Source organism: Ursus arctos, unplaced genomic scaffold (genome assembly GCF_023065955.2).
Source record: "Ursus arctos isolate Adak ecotype North America unplaced genomic scaffold, UrsArc2.0 scaffold_1, whole genome shotgun sequence".
Classification (NCBI taxonomy): domain Eukaryota; kingdom Metazoa; phylum Chordata; class Mammalia; order Carnivora; family Ursidae; genus Ursus; species Ursus arctos.
The window spans coordinates 46360851-46382566 of NW_026622763.1; the positions used below are offsets into that span (position 1 = coordinate 46360851).

The 21716-nt window shown below is 36.3% G+C and overlaps 1 protein-coding gene across 1 annotated transcript in view; it reads right to left on the minus strand.

Annotated features, from left to right (window-relative positions):
• LOC113250820 (sodium channel protein type 1 subunit alpha) overlaps positions 1-21716 on the minus strand; it is a 137806-nt gene that overhangs the window by 41854 nt on the left and 74236 nt on the right. Inside the window, exons 4-17 of the mRNA XM_026492635.4 lie at positions 21131-21220; positions 19390-19518; positions 17405-17496; positions 16237-16506; positions 12802-12865; positions 11961-12102; positions 11106-11312; positions 9356-9640; positions 7818-8198; positions 6438-6570; positions 5431-5669; positions 3948-4121; positions 2616-2972; positions 913-1395 (exon numbers count right to left, since the gene is read on the minus strand). Coding sequence (XP_026348420.3) covers positions 913-1395; positions 2616-2972; positions 3948-4121; positions 5431-5669; positions 6438-6570; positions 7818-8198; positions 9356-9640; positions 11106-11312; positions 11961-12102; positions 12802-12865; positions 16237-16506; positions 17405-17496; positions 19390-19518; positions 21131-21220 — 3046 coding nt within the window. The remainder of the gene's footprint in view (positions 1-912; positions 1396-2615; positions 2973-3947; positions 4122-5430; positions 5670-6437; positions 6571-7817; positions 8199-9355; positions 9641-11105; positions 11313-11960; positions 12103-12801; positions 12866-16236; positions 16507-17404; positions 17497-19389; positions 19519-21130; positions 21221-21716) is intronic.

Sequence of the window (21716 nt, forward strand, 5' to 3'; positions counted from 1 at the left end):
GCAATGATAATCTAAGATATAAAATGACACAGAGTATGAAGAAGTAGAACTGCCTCCAGTGGTTCAGTGGACAGTCACTTTTTAATAAAAAGATCAGTTTTTCTGGGGCGCCTGGGTGGCACAGCGGTTAAGCGCCTGCCTCGGCTCAGGGCGTGATCCTGGCGTTCATGGGATCGAGCCCCACATCAGGCTCCTCCGCTATGAGCCTGCTTCTTCCTCTCCCTCTCCCCCTGTTTGTGTTCCCTCTCTCGCTGGCTGTCTCTATCTCTGTCAAATAAATAAATAAAATCTTAAAAAAAAAATCAGTTTTTCTGTTAGCCCTGAACCATACAGACAAAAACAGTATATAAATCACGTAAAATTTTTGCAGAAAAAGTATTTGTTATGGTATTTGTAATAAAAGTTTCTTTTTAAAAAAGTTTCTTTTTTAATTCAACAGAGCATATGGTAGCTATTAGTCTTCACCAAATATTAAATGTAAATCTGAAGATTCAAGACAAAAAATATCGGATTAAAAAAATATTGCCAAATTTATTTTAAAAGTACTTTAGAACCAACTTTATAAAAATAAAAATCATTTTAAAAAAATCAGCTTCCATTGGTTCTTTAGTAAAACCCAAATCTTTAATGAACAACATTTTAACTGAGATAATAACTCAAAATCCTGAAAAAATTATACAATGTTTTACAAAAATGATCTCTCATATTTTCCCCCTGAATTCATTATCCATGGACATGTGAAATGAGATGAGGATCTGCCTACCATTGTATCTCTGTGCTCTTTCTTTCCCCATCTCATTACACAAATCTGATTTACCCAAGGCAGCAAGACACATATATATACTTATATACAGGCAATAATACATGTACATACATATAAATTTATAACTACGCACATCTATAAAATCTTACCTCTTTGCTTTCCTCCAGATCTGATTCACTACTGAAGTCCTCTGTGTTTAAATTTTCAAAGTCTGACTCTCCTACAGCAATTGGTACAGTCACAGTAAGACTGGGATTGTTTATGAATGACATGTAATCGCTTTCATCAATAATGTATTTTTCAACACTGCTGCCGGTTCCTATTCCACTTGTGGTTCCATTCACGTCTCTAAGATAGTCAAGATCTTTTCCAATTTCTGTTGTATGATTGGACATACAACTGTCTTTTTTATTGTTTAGATCATCAAGTGGTTTAATTTCATCTAAAATCTTTTGTTTTCTAACAAAGGATTGTTGAATAAATTCATATACTTTTCTCTTCACGTAAGCTATTCCCTTGTGCATCCTGTCCACAGCTATTTGGAGATTGTTCATTTCATTGTCATCATCCGTGGCTGCAAGATTGTCTGCACTAAATGAGCTCAGAAGCAAGGCCAGAAAGAGGTTCAGGACCTTAAAAATAACATGGACATGATTATAATTTTATCCCAATGTAACGAAGAGCAGACTGAGATCACTTACTCGTCTAAGTGTAGAGGAAACTGTAAGTTCTAACAGCTAGGTAGGAAAGGAACACCATAGCATAGTGATTAGAAGTTGGGCCATCTGAATTTGGGGTGTGGCTCAATAGCGGCTACACTCTGCATCGTTGGGCAAAGACATGATTTCTGTTGGTCACACATTCTCCCACTTACAGGATGAAGAAGTTGAATGAGTTAACCTAAGGTTTAGCTATGTTTAAAACTGAATGATTATAAGAAAACAGATGGAAATATATACCATATAAAGTTCTAACCTTAAACATCACTGGTGTTTATAATTATGCACTTAAATACTTTCTATAGTTTCTTTTTTGATAAACAGAGATACTGAGCTAGATATTAATGAAAAAAAATCATTATGATCCAGAATAAGAATCAGTATCTTAACATAGGCGTTGACACTTATTTTCTTAAACTATTATATTTCTCATACTCCACTATTAATGAATTAGGAGAACTGTTTATAAATAATCTCTAATATTTCCATAAGACTGACACTTAATATATGTATCTTTTGGAATATACCACATTTTCTACACTACAAAGAGTAATTCATGTTTCAAACTTAAGAGAGAGAAGAACTGATCAGTTACTCCATTTGGGTAACCTCAGGCATCATTAGCCCACCCTTATTTTGACTGAGAACAACTAGAGAATTGATTAACCTAGGTTGGCTAATCCACCTGCCATACGACATAGAGTGATTGAATGCTATCTGCCATAAAGAGGCAAGGAAATGGTAAAGTCACTAAAAATGCTTAAAAACAGCACTCTTTAGTCCTCTACTGGCAAGTAAGATAAAGCTTTCTTTAAAATTTTTTTCAGACTTCTCTCTCCCTTTTCTCTGAACTTGTAAAATGTTCCCAGCATATCCTTCAAGGCCTGTCTTCAATATGATACTCTATTAAAATGCATATACTAAATGTGATGAAATGATTGACAAAGCTGATTTGAATATAAAAACTGTAGGGTCACTCCTATATTGCTGTGTTGTCAAGTGAGACTATATGCATATCCAAGCCTGAAGACTTTATAAATTATTAATCATAGTTTTTGTTTTGGACGAAATGGTCACCATTCTATTATACTCTTAATCTATTTCTGAAATATATATCTTAAATGGGTACGTACCACCAGGTTTCCAATGACCATGACCATCATGAAGACAGTAAGGCACATGGCTTGACCAGCAACTTCCATACAGTCCCACATGGTTTCTATCCACTCTCCACACAGCACACGGAACACTATCAGGAAGGAGTGGAAGAAGTCATTCATGTGCCAGCGTGGGAGCTCACAGCTGGTAGAGATCTTGCAGACACAATCTTTGTAGCTTTTACCAAAGAGCTGCATGCCGACCACAGCAAAAATGAAGACAATGATGGCCAACACCAAGGTGAGGTTACCCAGAGCCCCCACAGAATTGCCGATGATCTTTATTAGCATATTTAATGTTGGCCAAGATTTTGCCAACTTGAAAACTCGGAGCTGGAAAATAAAAAAAATTAAACTATATTACTATGATCTTTACATATATTGAGGTTTACCAAGAAATGATGATTAATATTGAATCTCTTACAACATCTGCCCTGCCCTTGAACCCACTCAGGCTCATGGCTAGTTTTTGGACCCCCTAGGAAGAATTACATTCTTCCATATTTTAACCATGTAGATCATTTTCCCTACGAGTGAATTTTTTGAAGATTACTTGGGGTCCAACTGTCCTTAATTTGCTTTGTGAATGTGGTTCTAAGGCATGCCAGGCCTGTCACTAATATTAGCATCTGAATCACAATAATCTCTGTTGAAAAGATACTCTTTTGTCAAGAGCATATAAAATGACATCATAGAGAGCCTCTGCTACAAGCAGAGAAAAGTGTTTATTATTCTTTAATACTCCTTTGGAGCACTGACATAGCTAGATGCCTGCATTTAAAAATTTGGAGATTTCCCACACCTATAATTATTTCCCTGATTTGCAAGGACATATATGTAAATCAATGGGCATGGTAAGTAATCCTACAGATTTTTCTCCTCTGATTGAGGGAAGGGGCATATTTTCCAGAGGTCGAATTAGGAATTTTCTGCATATGTGTTTGATCTTGTGTTTGATCACCATCCATCATACAAAGGGCTGTTTATATTTTCAAGTTACTATTAAAATGTGATATATTTTCATTAAAAATATTTTCTTCAATCCAGAATATTAACTATATCTCTAGAAACAATAGTCACAATGGCAACTGAGTTATATATTAAACTTTACCTGACTATGCTTTTTTTTTTAATAAAGTTTTTTCTAAATAAGTGGAGATAATTTTTTTCCATTTAGGGGTAGTTTTGATGATAAATGTTACACAAAAATTAAAAATGTTAATAGTTGCATAGTAAAACCTATAAGAGTACTATGTAAGAGCCCTGGTTGTTGGACAGGTTTTGTTTTTGTTGTTGTTTGTTTTTTACCAGTCGGAATGAACGGAGAACTGATAGTCCTTCCACATTGGCAAGGCCAAGTTCTACCAGGCTAAGCGTCACGATAAAACCATCAAAGATATTCCAGCCCTCTTGGAAATAATAGTAAGGATCCATGGCAATAATTTTCAGAAACATTTCTGCTGTAAAGATCCCAGTGAAAACCTACAATCAAAACAAAGTTACTTTAATTCCATCAGATAATGATAAAGTAGAATGACTTAGTATTTGATCATAGAACAAAATGTTTATGCTAATTTCCCCATAATGATTCTATTACTAGATACGTTTGTATGGTAATCTATAGTTTATATAAAAAAGCTCTCATTTATTCGATTTCATTTTATTGCCACAGAAGTTTATGAAGTGGCTAATGCAGGTAATACAAACATTACTTTATCCATTACTTTACCAGTGACTTGCCTGGTATCATACAACTAGAAAATGGGAAAACTAGGATTTGAGTCCAAATCTATTTTTAACTTCCATCACATCAAACTGCCTGTCCTTCCAGATTTTATACAACGTGGGTACTCACGACATCTTGCCCATGAACACTTTTATTTATCTATAAGTGTATTCCCATTTTCCTCAAATCCGATTGTTATTATATGCATATATCTATTACTGTAATATGTGTGTTACTATTATCAATTTGTTAAGCATGTGAAAAAAATAAATTTACTTCCATAGTATAAACACCAGAGCTTTAAAACTGTAAATACTACAATGCAGCATCCTTTACCTGTTTGGCTTTTTACCATCAAAAATCTTAAAGCTCAAAACAAATACCATGATAAATACATACATTACTTTAAAGTCCTCTTTCTTTCAGCAAATAGAAGCTACTATTCCTAAATTGAGTCAACTGACAATCACTTTAATAATTCATGTTTTTAAGCACAGGAGAGAAGGATTTAGGTGACAACCTTCACCAAAAATGACCTTACTAATCAAATAATACACAGAATGTACTGGAGGTCTTCAATATTTGATGGTTTTGCTATAGAACAGATGGATAAAACAATCCATGTCCTACTTAGATCTTGGAAGGGGAAAAGCTGAATACATTTTTGAGTTGTTAAATTTTTGCTTATAATGATGATGACTCAGCAAAATCTACATTTTTTTTTTAAGCCTTCTACAGCTAGGGAAACTGTGATAATATCATTTCAAAAAGTGTGCCCTTAAATTGCTTCTGCATCTTGAAAAAATTATAAATATCAATATTGACCTTTCAAGTAGTACTACAGGCCTATGCCTATTGCTCTCTTTCTCAATTTTTGCTTTGACATTAAGGGCTATCGTGGTTGGCATAAGGTAGGGTGTAGCCAACTAGATATAATTCTCATCTTTTGGGAGTCACGAGGTAGGAAGGGTGGTAGAAAGACTGCTTTAAGCTATTATTAAATGGAAACAGTTTCTCAAACAGAAAATTCAAAGACTGAAGACATTTACCTTCCAACATGCTTACCAAGTTTCCTACTGCAAGCACATTATTGAAATGTTCTGTCATTGGATAGTGCTCCATGGCCATGAAAAGAGTATTTAAGACAATACAGATGGTGATGGCCAGGTCAACAAATGGGTCCATCACAACCAGGTTGACAATATGTTTCACTTTTAACCAATATGGTGAACAGTCCCAGATTAAGAATATGTTAGAAAATTTATACCAACAGGGTGGGCATTTCTGTCTGGATTCTTCAAGTTCTAAATTAAAAAAAAAAAAAAGAACCACCAAAAGATATACTTTGTACACATATATATTTATTTCAGATCCACTAGACTTATTTTTCAGTAATCAACACATTCTTATTTGTTACAGAGTCAACCTCTTTTGAACTTAAAAAAAACTATAGAATTTATTCTTTAGACACCCGAAGGTATTTCATCAGACATAGAGCAGAGGTAGCAAAGAGTATTTTTCTCGCCTGCGTTGACAATATGGCTCAGCACTTGGTCTGAAGTGAATGGTCTTTTAAATGAAGTTTCAATAGGAATGTGAGATGCAGAAATGTAGATACTGTGTGCAATCCTATGTTAATATCTGGCTAAACTGTCAACCTAAAGCTGTAAAAGATAGGGTAGGAATTGATATGAGCCAAGAATCATTTCCTCCTCTCCAGTCTTCAGAGTATTTAGGATGGTGTCGAAGTCCTAAGCTACATGGAACAGAAGAGAGGGTCACTATGACTAGTGAGATTAGCAGCCTTAACAGAAACATTTTATTCTGCATTTTCAGAGAATTGCCAAACAGGAAAACATTCTTTAGATTTCCAAAATCATTGTGCTTAAGTAACTTTTTTAAAGCTCCTAGAATATATGAGTAGGTATAACAAATAGTAACTCTTAAATAAGATCTAGTATATTCTCTTTAAAATGTACTGTTTTCCAATTTACAAATAGAGATATTTGTTTCAAGTGAGACAATATAAGTTTAGTGAAAATAATTGAATGAAAATGGAATGTGTAACAAACCTTCTACTGTATTTGTTAAAATGCTGGCTATACTCATTGCTCTTTGCCTTTGGGAAGGATCTTCTAGAAAGTCCATGGAAACATGGAAAGAACTTGACCTTCTCTTCCTCATCTCAGTTTCGGTGGTTGTTCCCTGTAAAGAAAATGCTAATGTATTAAATGATGAACTTGAGCAATCTGCTAAGCAAAGAACCAAATGTGACACAGTGAATTTCATGAAACACATGCATCATGCACTTTCGTATTTAGTTGGTGATGGCAGATACTGCTGACTTATTGTGTCATTAACCTGGAATAGCCAAACTGTCAACCATTTAGTCGTACAGCAAAAACTGAGTTTTTTAACCCTCTAATTTCATAACTTTACAAGACATGATGTGATTTTGATATAGTTAATAAATCTCTTGAGAGACGTATTTAACGGTTTGCCTCATTTCTGAACTAACAATACAAAACAAAAACCTGAAAAGTCATATAAATGGTCAGGCATTGTTTTTTTGAGAAGGTAGCCATTTATTTTTCAAGAAATACAAATGTTTACAACACATGTAGCCACCATCTCATTTTCTGTACACAAGACATAGATGGTCATTGACAACACAAACTGTATGTGAAAAACACACACATGCTGCATGGACAACAGTTTCATCCAGGGTACCAAAGCAATAAGTCATCTAATGCTGACTTGGTCATGCCTCATCATGCTGATATATTTCCAAGGGAGTTACCCGTTCAACAAGAGGCAGCATGTGTTCAGAAATTCCTCATCCTCATATACATTCACAAACACGTAACATACGTTTGTACAGACAATTTTTATCTGTCTGTATTAACGATTTATGTCTTGTCATTTAGAGTGGTTTTGAGAAGACTTATATCAGCATTTTTTTAGAAAAACAAATGTGAATACTAGAAATTTTAAGATAACAATGAAGCTATCTATGTAGGCACAGTGTTCTCGAAAATCTTCTAAAATAAGGCAGAACTATCGTTTAGAATCTGTTGGAAAGATTTATTATATACCCTTTATACTTAAACAGAGGAATCATTCATTTACTTTTATACCAAAGCTTTAGAGGATGTCTTGCTATCTAAGCTCAGCATGGGTATATAGCAAATCCTCCGACTGGAGGCAGTGATTTCTTTTTGTGTCTAATTTATTCTTAGCACATTAAATAAGTAAATGCATTCGGTGTGATGCAAGAGAGTGTTGAGGCCTTAAGTTTTAGTTGGTTAGTCTAGTAAAGGTATTACAAGATGCAGGTGCATTCACAGCTTGACCAACCAGGAATCATTCTCAAAAGGTTCCATTCTGTAGAAACACTGGCTGGTGCAGCAATAACGGGCCAGCCATGCCTGAACTATTTAAAACTTCCTTACATTGTCATCAGTAGCTGGCTTATCTATTATCACCTCTGGCAGAAGCTGTCCAACAGGCGATGTAGGAACTGAAGGTCCACCAACCAAGGAAACCACACCATTGCAATCCACAGTGCTGTGCATCTTCCCATTCGCTGGAAACACTGCCAGCATCCGGGAAGACCTACTGGTCTGACTCAGGTTACTGTTGCGCCGCTCTCCATGTCGCCGGGGCACGAACAACGAGTCTCTCCGGCTCTCGTTATCCTCAAAGGTGCTGTGCTCATCATCGGCAAAGTCATTCTCCGATCCCACATCCTTTGCTCGCCCTCTGAAGCTGAAAAGGCTTGTTCTGCTATTTCGCCTTGGAGAAAATAGGGAGCCACGGATGCTCAACAGAGACTAGAAGTTTGAAACCAAAAAGAGTACAAGCAAATTAATATAGCCGTTTGAAATGTGCTTTTAATTTTGCAAGATTAAGTTGAAGGAGATTTCAGTATTCATAAGAGAATGTGCTTCATTCCTTTTGATTAACACTCTCGTTTTATGTGCTCAGATTAAGTTGGTTTTATAAGAGAAGATTTCTAGGCCTTGAGGTTATGAATGGGGAGATAGATCACAACTTAAAGATACCGAAAAACAAAACCCCGAATCACCATTTTTCAAGTTCAAAAGGAAACGTCCTTAGCACATACTATGGACGCCATAAAGGATTCAATAAACATTGGCAGCATGATTCACAAGGACACATTTGTTCTTACTGCTCTTTCCTTTCAAAGAATTCCAACACTTTTCTCAAATTGTTTTAGGCCATCTTTCTAAAATCACTTTACATCCATTATTACTGCTGTTTCATCTGTAAGGCACAGACTTCCGAAATTCAGAGTAGTGTGCTTTTTTTTTTTTTTTAAGATTATTTATTTATTTATTTATGTGACAGAGAGACAGCCAGCGAGAGAGGGAACACAGCAGGGGAGTGGGAGAGGAAGAAGCAGGCTCCCAGCGGAAGAGCCTGACGCGGGGCTCGATCCCACAACGCCGGGACCACGCCCCGAGCCGAAGGCAGACGCCTTTAACGACTGCGCCACCCAGGCGCCCCAGAGTAGTGTGCTTTTTGATAATGCATCTCACACCTGAGATTTTCAGAAGCATGTATGGTTTATAAAGAAGTTAAGGGGGAAAAAAACCAACATAAAGAAGTTATTGATCAGCCAGCCCCCATATCCACGTTTTTGGCTGGTTTTTGTTTTCATTAAAGAGGCTGAGGAGCAGAAAGAATAAACGTCATTAGTTTTAAAAGGTATCAGCAGATAGTATCAGGATGAGAATCCAGGTCTTCTGACTTTCAACCCAGTGTGACCCCAACTACAGAAAGCCACAGACTTACATACATGCGGAGTAAAGTTTTCTCATAGCTATGTGAAGAAAGGATAGGTTTAAATGTAATAAACACAGCGGTCAATTCACTTGATGACAATTTGTAAATCTGATTTACTTCTCCCCCTCTCTTCAGTGTTCTGACTTTCACCCACGCATCCTTTAACGCCACGGTGCCTTACCTGGTGTGGGGAGGAGTACCTCTTTTCATACGTCAACCGATTCCCTTCTATGGAGAAGCGAAACCCTTTCCTCCTGATGCTGTCTTCAGATTCAGATTTATGGAATTCATCCTCATCTTTCTCTTCCCCACCAGACTGCTCTTTCTGTTTTCTTTTCTTTCTCCGGTTTCTTCTTTCCTTAGCACTCTTGGAACTCAACTTGGACACTTCAGATGAGCTGTCGGAGAGCCCCCCAGTGGCACTGGGTTCTCTGGAATGCTCTGAGGCCGTTACAGCTGCTGCCTGCTACATTAAGGAGAAATTGTTTTAGTATGGCATTAGAGAAGATTTTATCTTTTTAAGCTCAAGTATTTGCATGACATTTAAAAAATACATTTAGCTGACTCAAGCTGGTCATCCATAGAAGAAGCTCTGCAGGTATAAATGGGATTTCCCCCCCTTTCTATGGAATGAAGGCTTTCAGGGTTAATGTGATTTTATCTGTGCCGACACTTATTGTGTCTATATTACACTGCAAAGTCCACATATTCAAAAGGGTCCATCAGGCATCAACAAGAACATAAACCTGTATTACTTTTGGGGATTTGAATCACTCCAAAAATTGGTATTTAATTAGCACTGTCTTCTTTTCTCTGAGAAAGAAACTGCGGCATGGAAGAAAAGCTAATGACTTAATCGAGGTCATATTCCAAGGTAGGAGGAATGAAATGAAAAGCTGAAGTCCTCTCCCCAGACACTAAAGCTTGGCTGCCAAAATATGATCCACCAAATTTATGGACGGTGATAAAACCCGTTCCTTGCCCCTTCATAATCCTACAGACTGGAGAAATGGCAGTCAACAGTTTCTACTAAGCAAGACCAGACATTCCTTTCTCCAAATACCATCCCGGCTTCTTTAGCTCAGTACTGGTTCTTGCTGGACATGCGGGCATGGAATGAAAACAATGCTTTTGATCATAGCTTGTACTGGTATTCAGTTGGCACTTTTTGATTATTACCATTGTTCTCAGAGTACCCTCAATACAGGGACTCTGGCCAATACCTTAATATTCCCCAAGCAACTTTATTCTAAAGGAAAGACACTGAGTTTGTATGCTAAACAGAAAGCCCAAGGGAAGATGGAAGTGATAAGACAGGCATTTAATTGTACTATATCAACACCTCACTATAAGAACAAGCAATTTGTAGTCACCTGATCTCCCTAAAATTGGTGACTTTCATATGCCTGCTGACTACTGCTTTATCACAGAACATTACTTCATCACTTCCTTATTTACTCTATCAGAAAGGCAAGTAAGCAACCATACTAAAAGCCAAAATATTTTTGGTTAAAGAAAAGAATAGACTATCTTTTAAGAGCCAGATGAACATCTTTTTATATGATAACCAGTACTTTATTTCTAAGAAAAGATGGCTTCTTAGGGTTTTCTCCTAATGCCAGTATATCCATTCAGTAAGTTTTTCATTTGAGAAGATTCAAAATCACATTTCCCCTTTAGTTATAAAAATCTTAAAACATTAAAAAGGCATGAGAGAGTTCCACTGTGGCCAATATTGCAGACATCTTAGGAAAATTAAACTAGATAATCTACAGATGATCAATATGTAGAAACCATTACGAATCCGCTTCTATTAAGTAGAGTCAAACAATTATCTGTCTTTCACATTCTCTCTGGTATTTTTGTAACAACCAACATAATAAAAAATAATTGTACCGTGAGACAGGACATATTTGACGTGGTGAATTTACCTGAGCTGCTTCCTGTTGCTTTTTAAGCTGTTCGAGCATCTGCTGAAATTCAGCCTCTTTCTGTTCTGCCTCTTCCAAGGTGGCCTGGTTCTGTTCCTCATAGGCCATGGCCACCACAGCCAGGATCAAGTTTATCAGGTAGAACGAGCCCAGGAAAATGACCAGCACAAAAAAGATCATGTATGTTTTCCCAGCAGCACGTAGTGTCTGAAAATAAGAACATTAAAATTATCGTTTCAATGTCATTTCACTAACTAGTGGCTTCAACTTTCAACTTACTTGTGTGTCATGTAGGACTCTGACATAAAGGATAATTATGGTGGTCACACCCCCTTCTACCTCCTTGACTGCTTCTTTAACCTCTTCCTCTTTCTTTTTCCCTAACTCATGCATTCACATTCTGATCTCTAGGAGGGAATTCTTGGACTCACCAAGAATAAAACGGAATCAAATCAAATACCATCAAGATCCCATCAAAGAGCTGAGCCTGTGATAAAAGTCAAGGAAGACATCAAAGTTCTCTATGTCTGCTTATTGATTTTCATCACCTGTCACCTGAGTCATTTGAGGGGGCAGACAGGGTGGAGGGGGAAGATGCCCCTTGTATTTCTGAAGACCTGTGTCTAGAAAGGGTGGAAAATAGGTTTTGAGCCAAAGGGAAATGAGAGAGAAATGCTAGCCCTGTTATCACTATGCTTACTATGCGTTATAATCAATAGGATACAGGACCTCAAATCTCCTAAATTCAAGTTCTGTTCCTTCTGCTATATTATGCTGTGACTTGGATTTCCTAACGAAGATAGTTTTCTTATATGCTTCTACGTAAATGTGGTATGTATCTCTTCAGGTTCTCACCAGTTGATACAGATTTTCCCAGAAGTCCTGAGTCATCAGTCGAAACAAAGACAAAAAGGCCCAACTGAAGGTATCAAAGCTTGTATAACCATAATTAGGATTTCTACCAGCTTTCACACACACATATCCTTCTGGACATTGACTATAAAAGGGACAAAAGAAAGTATTACAAGAAGTTCTGACTTTTTATTCTGATAGCATGCTATACTTACAAAATTGTCTAACCAGGAAAATTGGCTATTTCAAGGGATAGCAGTTATCTCAAGGGATAGAAGCATGATATATTTCCCAGCTTTTGACACAACATAGTTTTACTAGCCTCTTGATATCATCATTAAAATATTGCTTAGCATTTTTAATAATATTTTACAAAACTGTTTTCTGTTGATAATTAGCATTTTAGCATACTCTAGTTCATTTCCCCTCTAAGGTTGTCTTCTAGCTCACATATACTATTCTTTTTTTTTTTTTTTTTTTTTTTTAAGATTTTATTTATTTATTTGACAGAGAGAGAGACAGCTAGCGAGAGAGGGAACACAAGCAGGGAGAGTGGGAGAGGAAGAAGCAGGCTCATAGCGGAGGAGCCTGATGTGGGGCTCGATCCCATAACACCGGGATCACGCCCTGAGCCGAAGGCAGACGCTTAACCGCTGTGCCACCCAGGCGCCCCTCACATATACTATTCTAAGGGACACAGCAAAAGTATCATTCCTTGTTTTATGAAACATAAAAGCTTGCCTAATCTTTAAATAATCCCTCACCTTAGAAGTAACCTTAATTATAGCAAATAAGTATTAATAAAATAGACATATCCACAAGCACACACAAATCATTGGCTTACCCTGCATCAGAACTATTTCCACACAGTAGGGCATCCAAAACACCCTCCAGAAAGTAATGATATCCTGGTGAGAAAAAAGAAAGTCAATGATGAGCATTTTGCATCACATTGCAAAATGAAAGCAAGATCAGGCGCAACTTTTAGGATTCAGTGTAATTCAAAATACATTACATAATTTGTTCAAAGACACATGTATTTGCCACTTCTCCCTCTAAACACTAGATGTGATATTAAAGGGATTGGATACTTAATAGTAGAAAGCATTTGTTCTTTGTGAATGTAAAATCAGTGGTAATCACAGGTGCTAGCAGAGAAATTGAAAAGGTATCATATTTTTTCCACTACTCTTGTGAAAAATAAAAATTTCATTTTATAAAAATAGATAAGCATGACAGAGATTCCTTTTTTTTTTTCAAAAAGACCACACATTTCAAAATAAAAAGATTGTATCTTTTCTTTCTTCTGTATATTCAAACACTATTTATAAATGTTAAACAGTTAATTATAATTCACATTCTACCGACTTCCAGAATATATAAGAGGCAGCTTATAGCAAAAGATGCACAAACCATGTCAACTAGTAAAAGAAACAAAATAAAATATGTTAAATAGTAAATCTAAAATAATTACTAGAGATTAATATTATATTATCTCAAAGCTTTCTTTCTCTGACAAATTCCTTAGAGTGTTTTAATATCAAGTGTCGCTTCTTCTATGCATTGTTCCTTGATATTCTCTACTTCCTACCACTAAAGAATGGCAAAATTAAGAACTCCTCTCACTGTGTTACCAGTAATATGTAGCTACTTCCATTATTATTATACTCATTGTCCTATACTGTAATTATTTGTTTACAAATATTGTTACTCCTTGAAAGAAAGTCTGATCATTAATTATTTCCATATTACTATTGTTGGGGCCCAGCAGCCTTTCAATAAAGTTTATTGAATAAATACGTAAAATGATGACAAAAAGAGAAATGTATTGAATTAAATCATCATTTTAAAAATTTGAATAAGCTTGACAGTGTTACATTAGTTTCAGGTGTACAACGTAGTGATTCCACAAGTTTACACATTATGCTATGTTCACAAGCGTAGCTACCTTCTGTCCTGACACATAGCTATTGCCGTATCACTGACTATATTCCTAATGCTGCGCCTTTTATTCCCATGACTTATTCACTCCATAACTGGAAGCCTGCATCTCCCACTCCCCTTCACCCATTTTGGCCAACCTCCCACCCCTCTAGCAACCATCAGTTTATTCTCTGTATTTATAGGTCCGAATCTGCTTTTTGTTTATTTATTCATTTGTTATTGTATTTTTTTTTAGGTTTCACTTATGAATGAAATCAGATGGTATTTGTCTTCCTCTGTCTGACTCACTTCACTAGGTATAATATCCTCTAATTCCACTATTGAGTATTTACCCAAAGAAAATGAAAACACTAATTTGAAAAGATATATGCACCCCTATGTTTATTGCAGCATTATTTGTAATAGCGAAGATATTGGAAGCAACCTAACTGTCCATCAATAGATGAACGGATAAGGAAGATGTGGTGTATACACACACTCACACACTCACTCACTCACTCACTCAAGAAATATTACACAGCTATAAAAAAGGACGAGATCATGCCATTTAAATAATCAAGTTGGTTTTTTTTTAAAGATTTTATTTATTTATTTGTTGGGGTGAGGGGGAGAGAGAGAGAGAGTGCACAATCAGGGGAGCAAAAGGCAGAAAGAGATGCAGGCTCCCCTCTGAGCAGGAGCCCAATGCAGGGCTCAATCACAGGACCCTGGGATCATGACCTGAGCCAAAGACAGACACTTAACTGACTGAGCCACACAGGCATACCTATAATCAAGTTTTAAGAAGAAAAATTTTGGATTTTATAAAAAGAAATATTTTCTAGATATTAAACTTTCAGAGAAATTTATTCTACGCATAGCTCTATAGAGGATACAAAAACACAGAGTGGGAAATACTTCCATTGCTAATGTATTTACTTCTTTGAACGTAGACAAGAAAATTTAGATAGTATTTCTTAACTTTTAATTAAAATGAAGTGAAGTGAAAGGAATATGATAGTTTCTGGATAAATTTTTGATATCAGGTATTTATAAATGAAGTTTTATCCATTAAAGTCAATGATCTAGAAGCTTAATCTGAAGAAAATACAACTTCCAGTCATAGAGTTTATCTTTAATTTTAATAAATTTAATTTTCTATTACTTTCAAAGACAAACCATTTTACTTATATTTGCATTTGATTAAAATAGTCTTTTCAACAGACGGAGTATTGTTAGGCAAAATGATAAGTAAAAATTTATAGAGCTGAAAACGCCTCAGATATTTAAGATTTCTTTTACTTTGATTATAAGAGAAACAGAGTCCAGCACATTTTCACTAGATAGAATATACCCTACGTGACATCCTCATGGTCAGTTCCTTGATTTTAGATGAAGAGAGAAAAAAATAACAGATTTCAGGGAGTTGGTGACAACAGTAGACTTACTGGCATCATATGAAGTGAGTAAGGGACATTTCATGTACTGCTTTGACATGTATTTTTCTTAATCTAGAGATTTGCAACTGTTTGCAAATTATTTGTTGGCATATCACTAACGTCATGAAAGAGTTAATCTGTATCACCCAAGGTGTTTTCTAGATCTCCAACTATAAAAAGACACTGATTAGGTTTTTTTTATTATGCTATCATGACTTTAAGAATTATCCAACTACCAGTTATTTTTTATGACTAATCCTACTTGTTCCACACAACCAGTCACTAAGATTTTTTCTTTGATTTTTTCCCTAAGTATTACTCATCACCTTAAAAATAATAAAGATACAAGCCCATCTAAAGACTCCCTTTAGACGTCTAAAGATTTCCTTTCCCCATGAATTATGTTCTTTTTTTTTTTTTTTTTTTGACAGAGAGAAAGACAGCCAGCGAGAGAGGGAACACAAATAGGGGGAGTGGGAGAGGAAACAGCAGGCTCCCAGCAGAGGAGCCTGATGTGGGGCTGGATCCCAGGACCCTGGGATCACGCCCTGAGCCAAAGGCAGATGCTTAACAACTGAGCCACCCAGGTGCCTGCCCCCCTCAATGTATTATGTTCTGTTTCCTCTTTTGAAACATTGCCACTGGTAAATACTAAAACTAAATAAAAGATAAAATTTTACTTATTTTCTTTGCAGCTGAATTTTTCAACCTCCCACATAATGATACCACAGAAAATGGCATTTAGGAGTCAAAATTAGAACCGTTATCAATAAAATAATTAAGTGTATATGCAAACCATTGATATGGTGATTAAGAGGTCACAACCTATTATGCAATCATTTTAAGAAAATTTTCCATGCCTTGGTGGAAGGCAAATCAACAATGAAAAAATAAATCTACTTAACAAAAATTCTTACTTGTATCTTGAATGTATGATTTCCAGTCAAACTCAAAGCGAGTTTCATTGACAAGCGTGCCATTGTAATTCATAGTTACATTCCTTTCTATACTGTGTTCCTCCAGAGAGGCATTGGTGGGAGGCCATTGTACACATTTATTCCGCAGGTTGCCCATGAACAGCTGCAGCCCAATCAGTGCAAACACGCTCAGGCAGAACACAGTCAGGATCATGACATCAGAGAGTTTCTTCACTGACTGGATCAGGGCCCCCACAATGGTCTTCAGGCCTTAAAGAAAGAAGGCTATGACTATGAAGACTTAGAAGGTCAGAAATAACAAAAGCCTTACACGATTTTCTTGAAAACATCAATTCCATGCATAAGTCTGAAAATAATTGTAATGCCAGTGGAAAAGCAACACTTCATGGTAGGCTAGAGTGTTAAGGAGATAAGCTCTGGAAACATAATGATCCAAATAATGAAATGAAGATCATATCCCATTATGTTGAGAGAACATAATGGGTGGTGCATGGTCTTCATGAAGCCTGTATTAAGAAAAGGCTCTTGTATTTCTCCTTTTTGCTAATGAAACCCACCCCATACTTTCATTAGTGTCAGTTGTCAGTTTTATAGCAAATTACCTGAGTACCATATTTTTAAATGCTTATTTATAAGTAGGAAAGGTTTTGCTGTAATTCTGGAGGTGGTTTGGGGTATAACTACACTTTAAGATAATAAATCCTCTATGCAAACTCATGCTATTCTTCATTATCTTATTTCCTTTCTTTTAAAGCAGTATTGGGATTTACATTGTATATACATTATCGTCAATACCTACAATGAACAAGAAATTACAAATTGGTACATTCAGTAGGAACCAAATCCTTGGTACAACTAACATGGAGAAAAAGAAAACAAAACATGACATCTCTAAGTACAAATCACACACAGACTGCATATTTCAGTATCTCATGAAAATCACTATTAAACTCCTAGGCTGATAAAAAGTAGAAAAACATAAAAACTTACGTCCATATAAGAATTATTTCCTGTAAAGCATTTGATTTTGATTATGATTTTGATTACAGTATTATGGTTCCTGATTTTCTGTAATGCTGCCAAGCAAAGAAACTGTCACTGTGAAAAAACATCATGGGTCAGCCCCAGTGTTTAACCCCACTCTCACCTGGAATGACTGAAATTGTTTTCAGTGCTCGGAGAACTCTGAATGTTCTTAGTGCTGAGACATTGCCCAGGTCCACAAACTCTGTCACGTATCTGTAATAGGGAGTTCACACACAACACAATAACAGGATACAAAGAAAGAGCTGTAGGTACAAGGAGCCTTATGCTTCACACCAATCACTCCTTACCTGGAATTACAGAAATAGTTTTCAAAGCTCTCAAGACTCTGAAAGTTTGAAGAGCTGAAAAATTGCCTAGGCTTACAAATTCTTTTACATACCTGTAGAATTAAATCAGAGTTATTCAAGATTTAAGCAGGATTTATATTATTTGCTTGGACCTTTTATAAAGACCTTCTTGGTGATTCTAAATGATAGTTTTGTTTTCTTAACCTACATAATTTAAGGCTCTTTATAGATGTAAACTTCATAAAGTATATAATCGTGTTGTTATTTTGGCAAGCAATATAATTAACATCATGTGTAACTAAGGAGAACTGAGTAAATAGAAAATAATTCTTGGCTATAGTTTCAGGGTTTCAGTTAGAAAAAAAAAAGGTATGAAATCATCCAAGAGAAATTTAGGCAGAAAAAGGCAGATTGCCTTACTATCTGTACATGAAAAGGTTTTTCTAGTGCAACTCCTAAGTGAAAGTTAGGCAAGGTAAGAACAAGATTTTTTGAGGGCCCAATGGTGCCCCTGCTATTACTGTTACTTAAAAGTCTCAAGAAACAGTTGTTCCAATATGCTTTCTTTTGAACTGTGGCCAGAAGGAATGGGAAGAATTGGCTTATCCTAGTTATGGAATTAAGATGAGACAGGCAGCATTTGGAGACCTGAGTATGTCAGCCCTACTTCTCCTCCTATCTACCCCATTATGCCTATAAGAGGCCAAAAAAATCAGCTCCCGAAGGAACGGTGAGACCAGGTGGACATGGACCACCTTCCTTCACACTAATTTCACCTACTCCTGAACAGCCTTCGATTACTTTTCTGAGTCTCTTCTTCCTTGGGGATATTTACCACTAGAAAAAATTAAAGGGGGTGGATAGAGAAATTGTGTATATTACTGAGTGTATCCAGATGGGAGATGAAGATAAGAAGGTTTATGTTGAGGGTAAAGAACGATATGAAGACAATCATAAAGGGAAAGAAAAGAGGAAGAAAGAAATGGGATCAGGTGAGGAATAGGAGAAGACAGAGAATGTGTCTGCTCTTAAGTCTTAAAAATCAATTTGCCGATGAAATAATAATTTATTATATTAGATACATAATATATTAAGTACCTTATTTTTTCCTATTAGTTTTATCTGTCAGAATGTTTTGATGCTCATAGATGCTTATATTCCATTATTCTACCAAACTAATAAAAGAAGACAGAGAGAGGGGTGTCTGGGTGGCTCAGTCGATGAAGCATCCAACTCTTGATTTCAGCTCAGGTCATGATCCCAGGGTTGTGAGGTAGAGCCCCGAGCTAGGCTCCATGCTCAGTGTGGAGTCCACTTGCCCCTCCCCCTCCCTCTGCTTGCACACACTCCCTCTCAAATAAATAAATAAACAAATAAAATCTTAAAAAGAAAAGAAGACAGAATACATAATATAGGTAAGGTCAATGAAAGTTTGTGCAGCCAGCAGCTGTTTGTGGCTATAATTTTTAAAAGTCATTTTCACAGATGTATTATGCATACACCTGTGCTTTCATATTCTGTGCATGTGGGAGGGTGTGCGTGTGTGTGTTGAACAAGTGGCAGGTATGAAGTTTGCTGACATGCTTGTTACACACGGAAATTGCAACTTCAACCCCCTGCAGCGGTTGTATGCGGAAGTGAACTGCCACTTTGACCAGTTGCGCTAAATAAAATCAGCTTAAATGTCTAAATCATACCAAGGTGCTTTTCAATTAAAGCAAGCTTAGTCTTTAAAAACAGAAGCACTCATAGAAAGCCAAACCACATTCTATCTTACAGTTTCAAAAAAGGCACTTACGCAAATGTAATGACAGTGAAGTCGAGCCAGTTCCATGGGTCCCGAAGGAAAGTAAAGTCTTCTAAACAGAAGCCCCTTGCAATAATTTTTATAAGTGATTCAAAAGTATATATTCCTGTGAAGGTGTACCTGGAGGCGAGTATCCAAAAAGAATTGATAAAGCAATAATTTTCTTTTAGAGCATATCAGTTTCTTATCACTCTGTCATTGGGATAGAGGAATATTAAAAGAGGAATCGAAGCAGGTTGATGTTATTTTCATGGAAATAAAACATACCCTTACATTTAAATTCATTCCCCAAGATATGAAGAGTTGTTTTTAAAGTGTCCTACAGGCAGAAGAAGAAATACATGCTATATAAAATCTATGTACCTACTGTCTGAAATATCTTGGTATTGACATAAATGAATAGAACCTCTTGAAAATTACCCAGTACATTCACATGATGGAGTGGCCAGCCAATAATATTGCAGAAGCATAAAATGATTTTCCTTTAGAAAGTAAAAAGCTAATTTCGATCATGTTTTGTGAACGAGAGAACACTGACATGTTAGTAAGACTTGTGTTTTTCTTTCTACAAGATAAGACGGTTAACAAACTAACTTGGAAAAAGTATTTTGTTAACATCAAAATAGAATAATTTTAGGGTCATAAGAGGTGAAAATTTAATTTAGATTAAAATGTTGGGATAAATTCAGAAATTTAGATGTTTCCTAAGTTTTGACCTTCCATTCAGAATTTGGAGAATAAAGTCACAGAAACCAGGGGGACTGAAGGTGGATGGGCCTCACATGTTAACCTCAATACTTTGGGTATTCTTTGTATGTAAATTTTATTATTTCCTGTAGGATCTCTGTTTCTTTCTGATTGGCTCCAACTTGGAAGTGTCCAGGGAGGGAAGGGGCTCTTGGGAATCCTTGTGGTTGCTGTTTTCAGGGTCAGCAGCCACAGAGCAAGAGTGGTTACAACCTGAGCAGGGCGAGCAGCCCCAGTAGCACGTAACACAAATCCAGCCTCTGCCCTCAGAGGTATCCCAGAACAGAGCCATCAGTGGAGTCAGTAATGCTTCTAGTTTCCAAAAACACTACTGTTACTTTGGCTTCAGTTAGTTTAGCCCTCAGTTTATTGAATTTTCAAGTTGTAAAGTCCCAAATTTGGGGATTTTTTTTTCAGTGACTTTTTGGATGACAACACTTGAAACTGACATAGGCCTGACATGAAGTGGATGTGCCTGATGGAAATGAAAACTTGAAGAGGCCCAATATTGTATTCTGATGGCCTGTGTAACAGCCCCTGATAAACTCTGAACTCACTAACTTCATCTGGAATTTAACAGGAACCAAGATCTACCATACTGGTTCATTTCTGCAGGTGCTTTCATCACATTTGCTTTGGCCGCTATAGACCCTAAAGAAAAAATGGTAAGTGTCCAAGGATGATGGGATTCTAATCACCATCAAATATAGGTGAAGGACAGATATTAGATCTAAAGCCAGCAGGCCTGAGGGCCAATACCATTTGTCTTCCTGCTTTGTACTTTTGCTCAGAAATGGCTTTAAGAAAAATACTCTTCAGTTTTGTATGGAAGGTACATAGTTTCAAAATCCTAAATATATAGATATAGATATCCAGGTATACAGGTCTATATATCTATACAGTTATATCTACACACACACACATACACACACACACACACACATTTGCTCACAGAGTAGGTGGTTTAAATATAAGTTGAACTTACTCTACATTCTTTGTCCAGTCGGGAGGGTTACTCATTGTCATAAACACACAGTTTGTCAAAATAGTGCACATAATTAGCATGCTGAATAATGTAGGTAATTGTTAAGGAATACACAAAAGAAAACCCAAATCCATGTATTATATTATATAAAACTAACATTGAAAACTCAAACTGGAATTTAGCTAGGACACAGCAACTGATACAGTGTGGGCCATTATCTAATTTCTTTAAATTTCGGTTTTGTCATCTGTAAAATGTGGGCAATAATATCCCCATCACAGAGCAGTTGTGTAGATTGAGATAATTATGAGAAAGCTTTACGTAAGTATAAAATGCTGCTTTTGATACTATTATTGAATCAATATATTTACCTCCCGGAGAACTTTAGTGGGAAAACTGTGCAATCCGGAGTGGCACAGAACGTGAGCAGAGAAAACTGATTTGAACTAATTTGAATTTGAACTCATTCAGGTGACTAAAATAGTAAATTGTGAGGAAGGTACATGCATGCAATATTGTAATTTCTTAAACACATGTTATAGAATAAGTTTAATACACTAAAAAAATACGTAGTCAAAGTATAGCC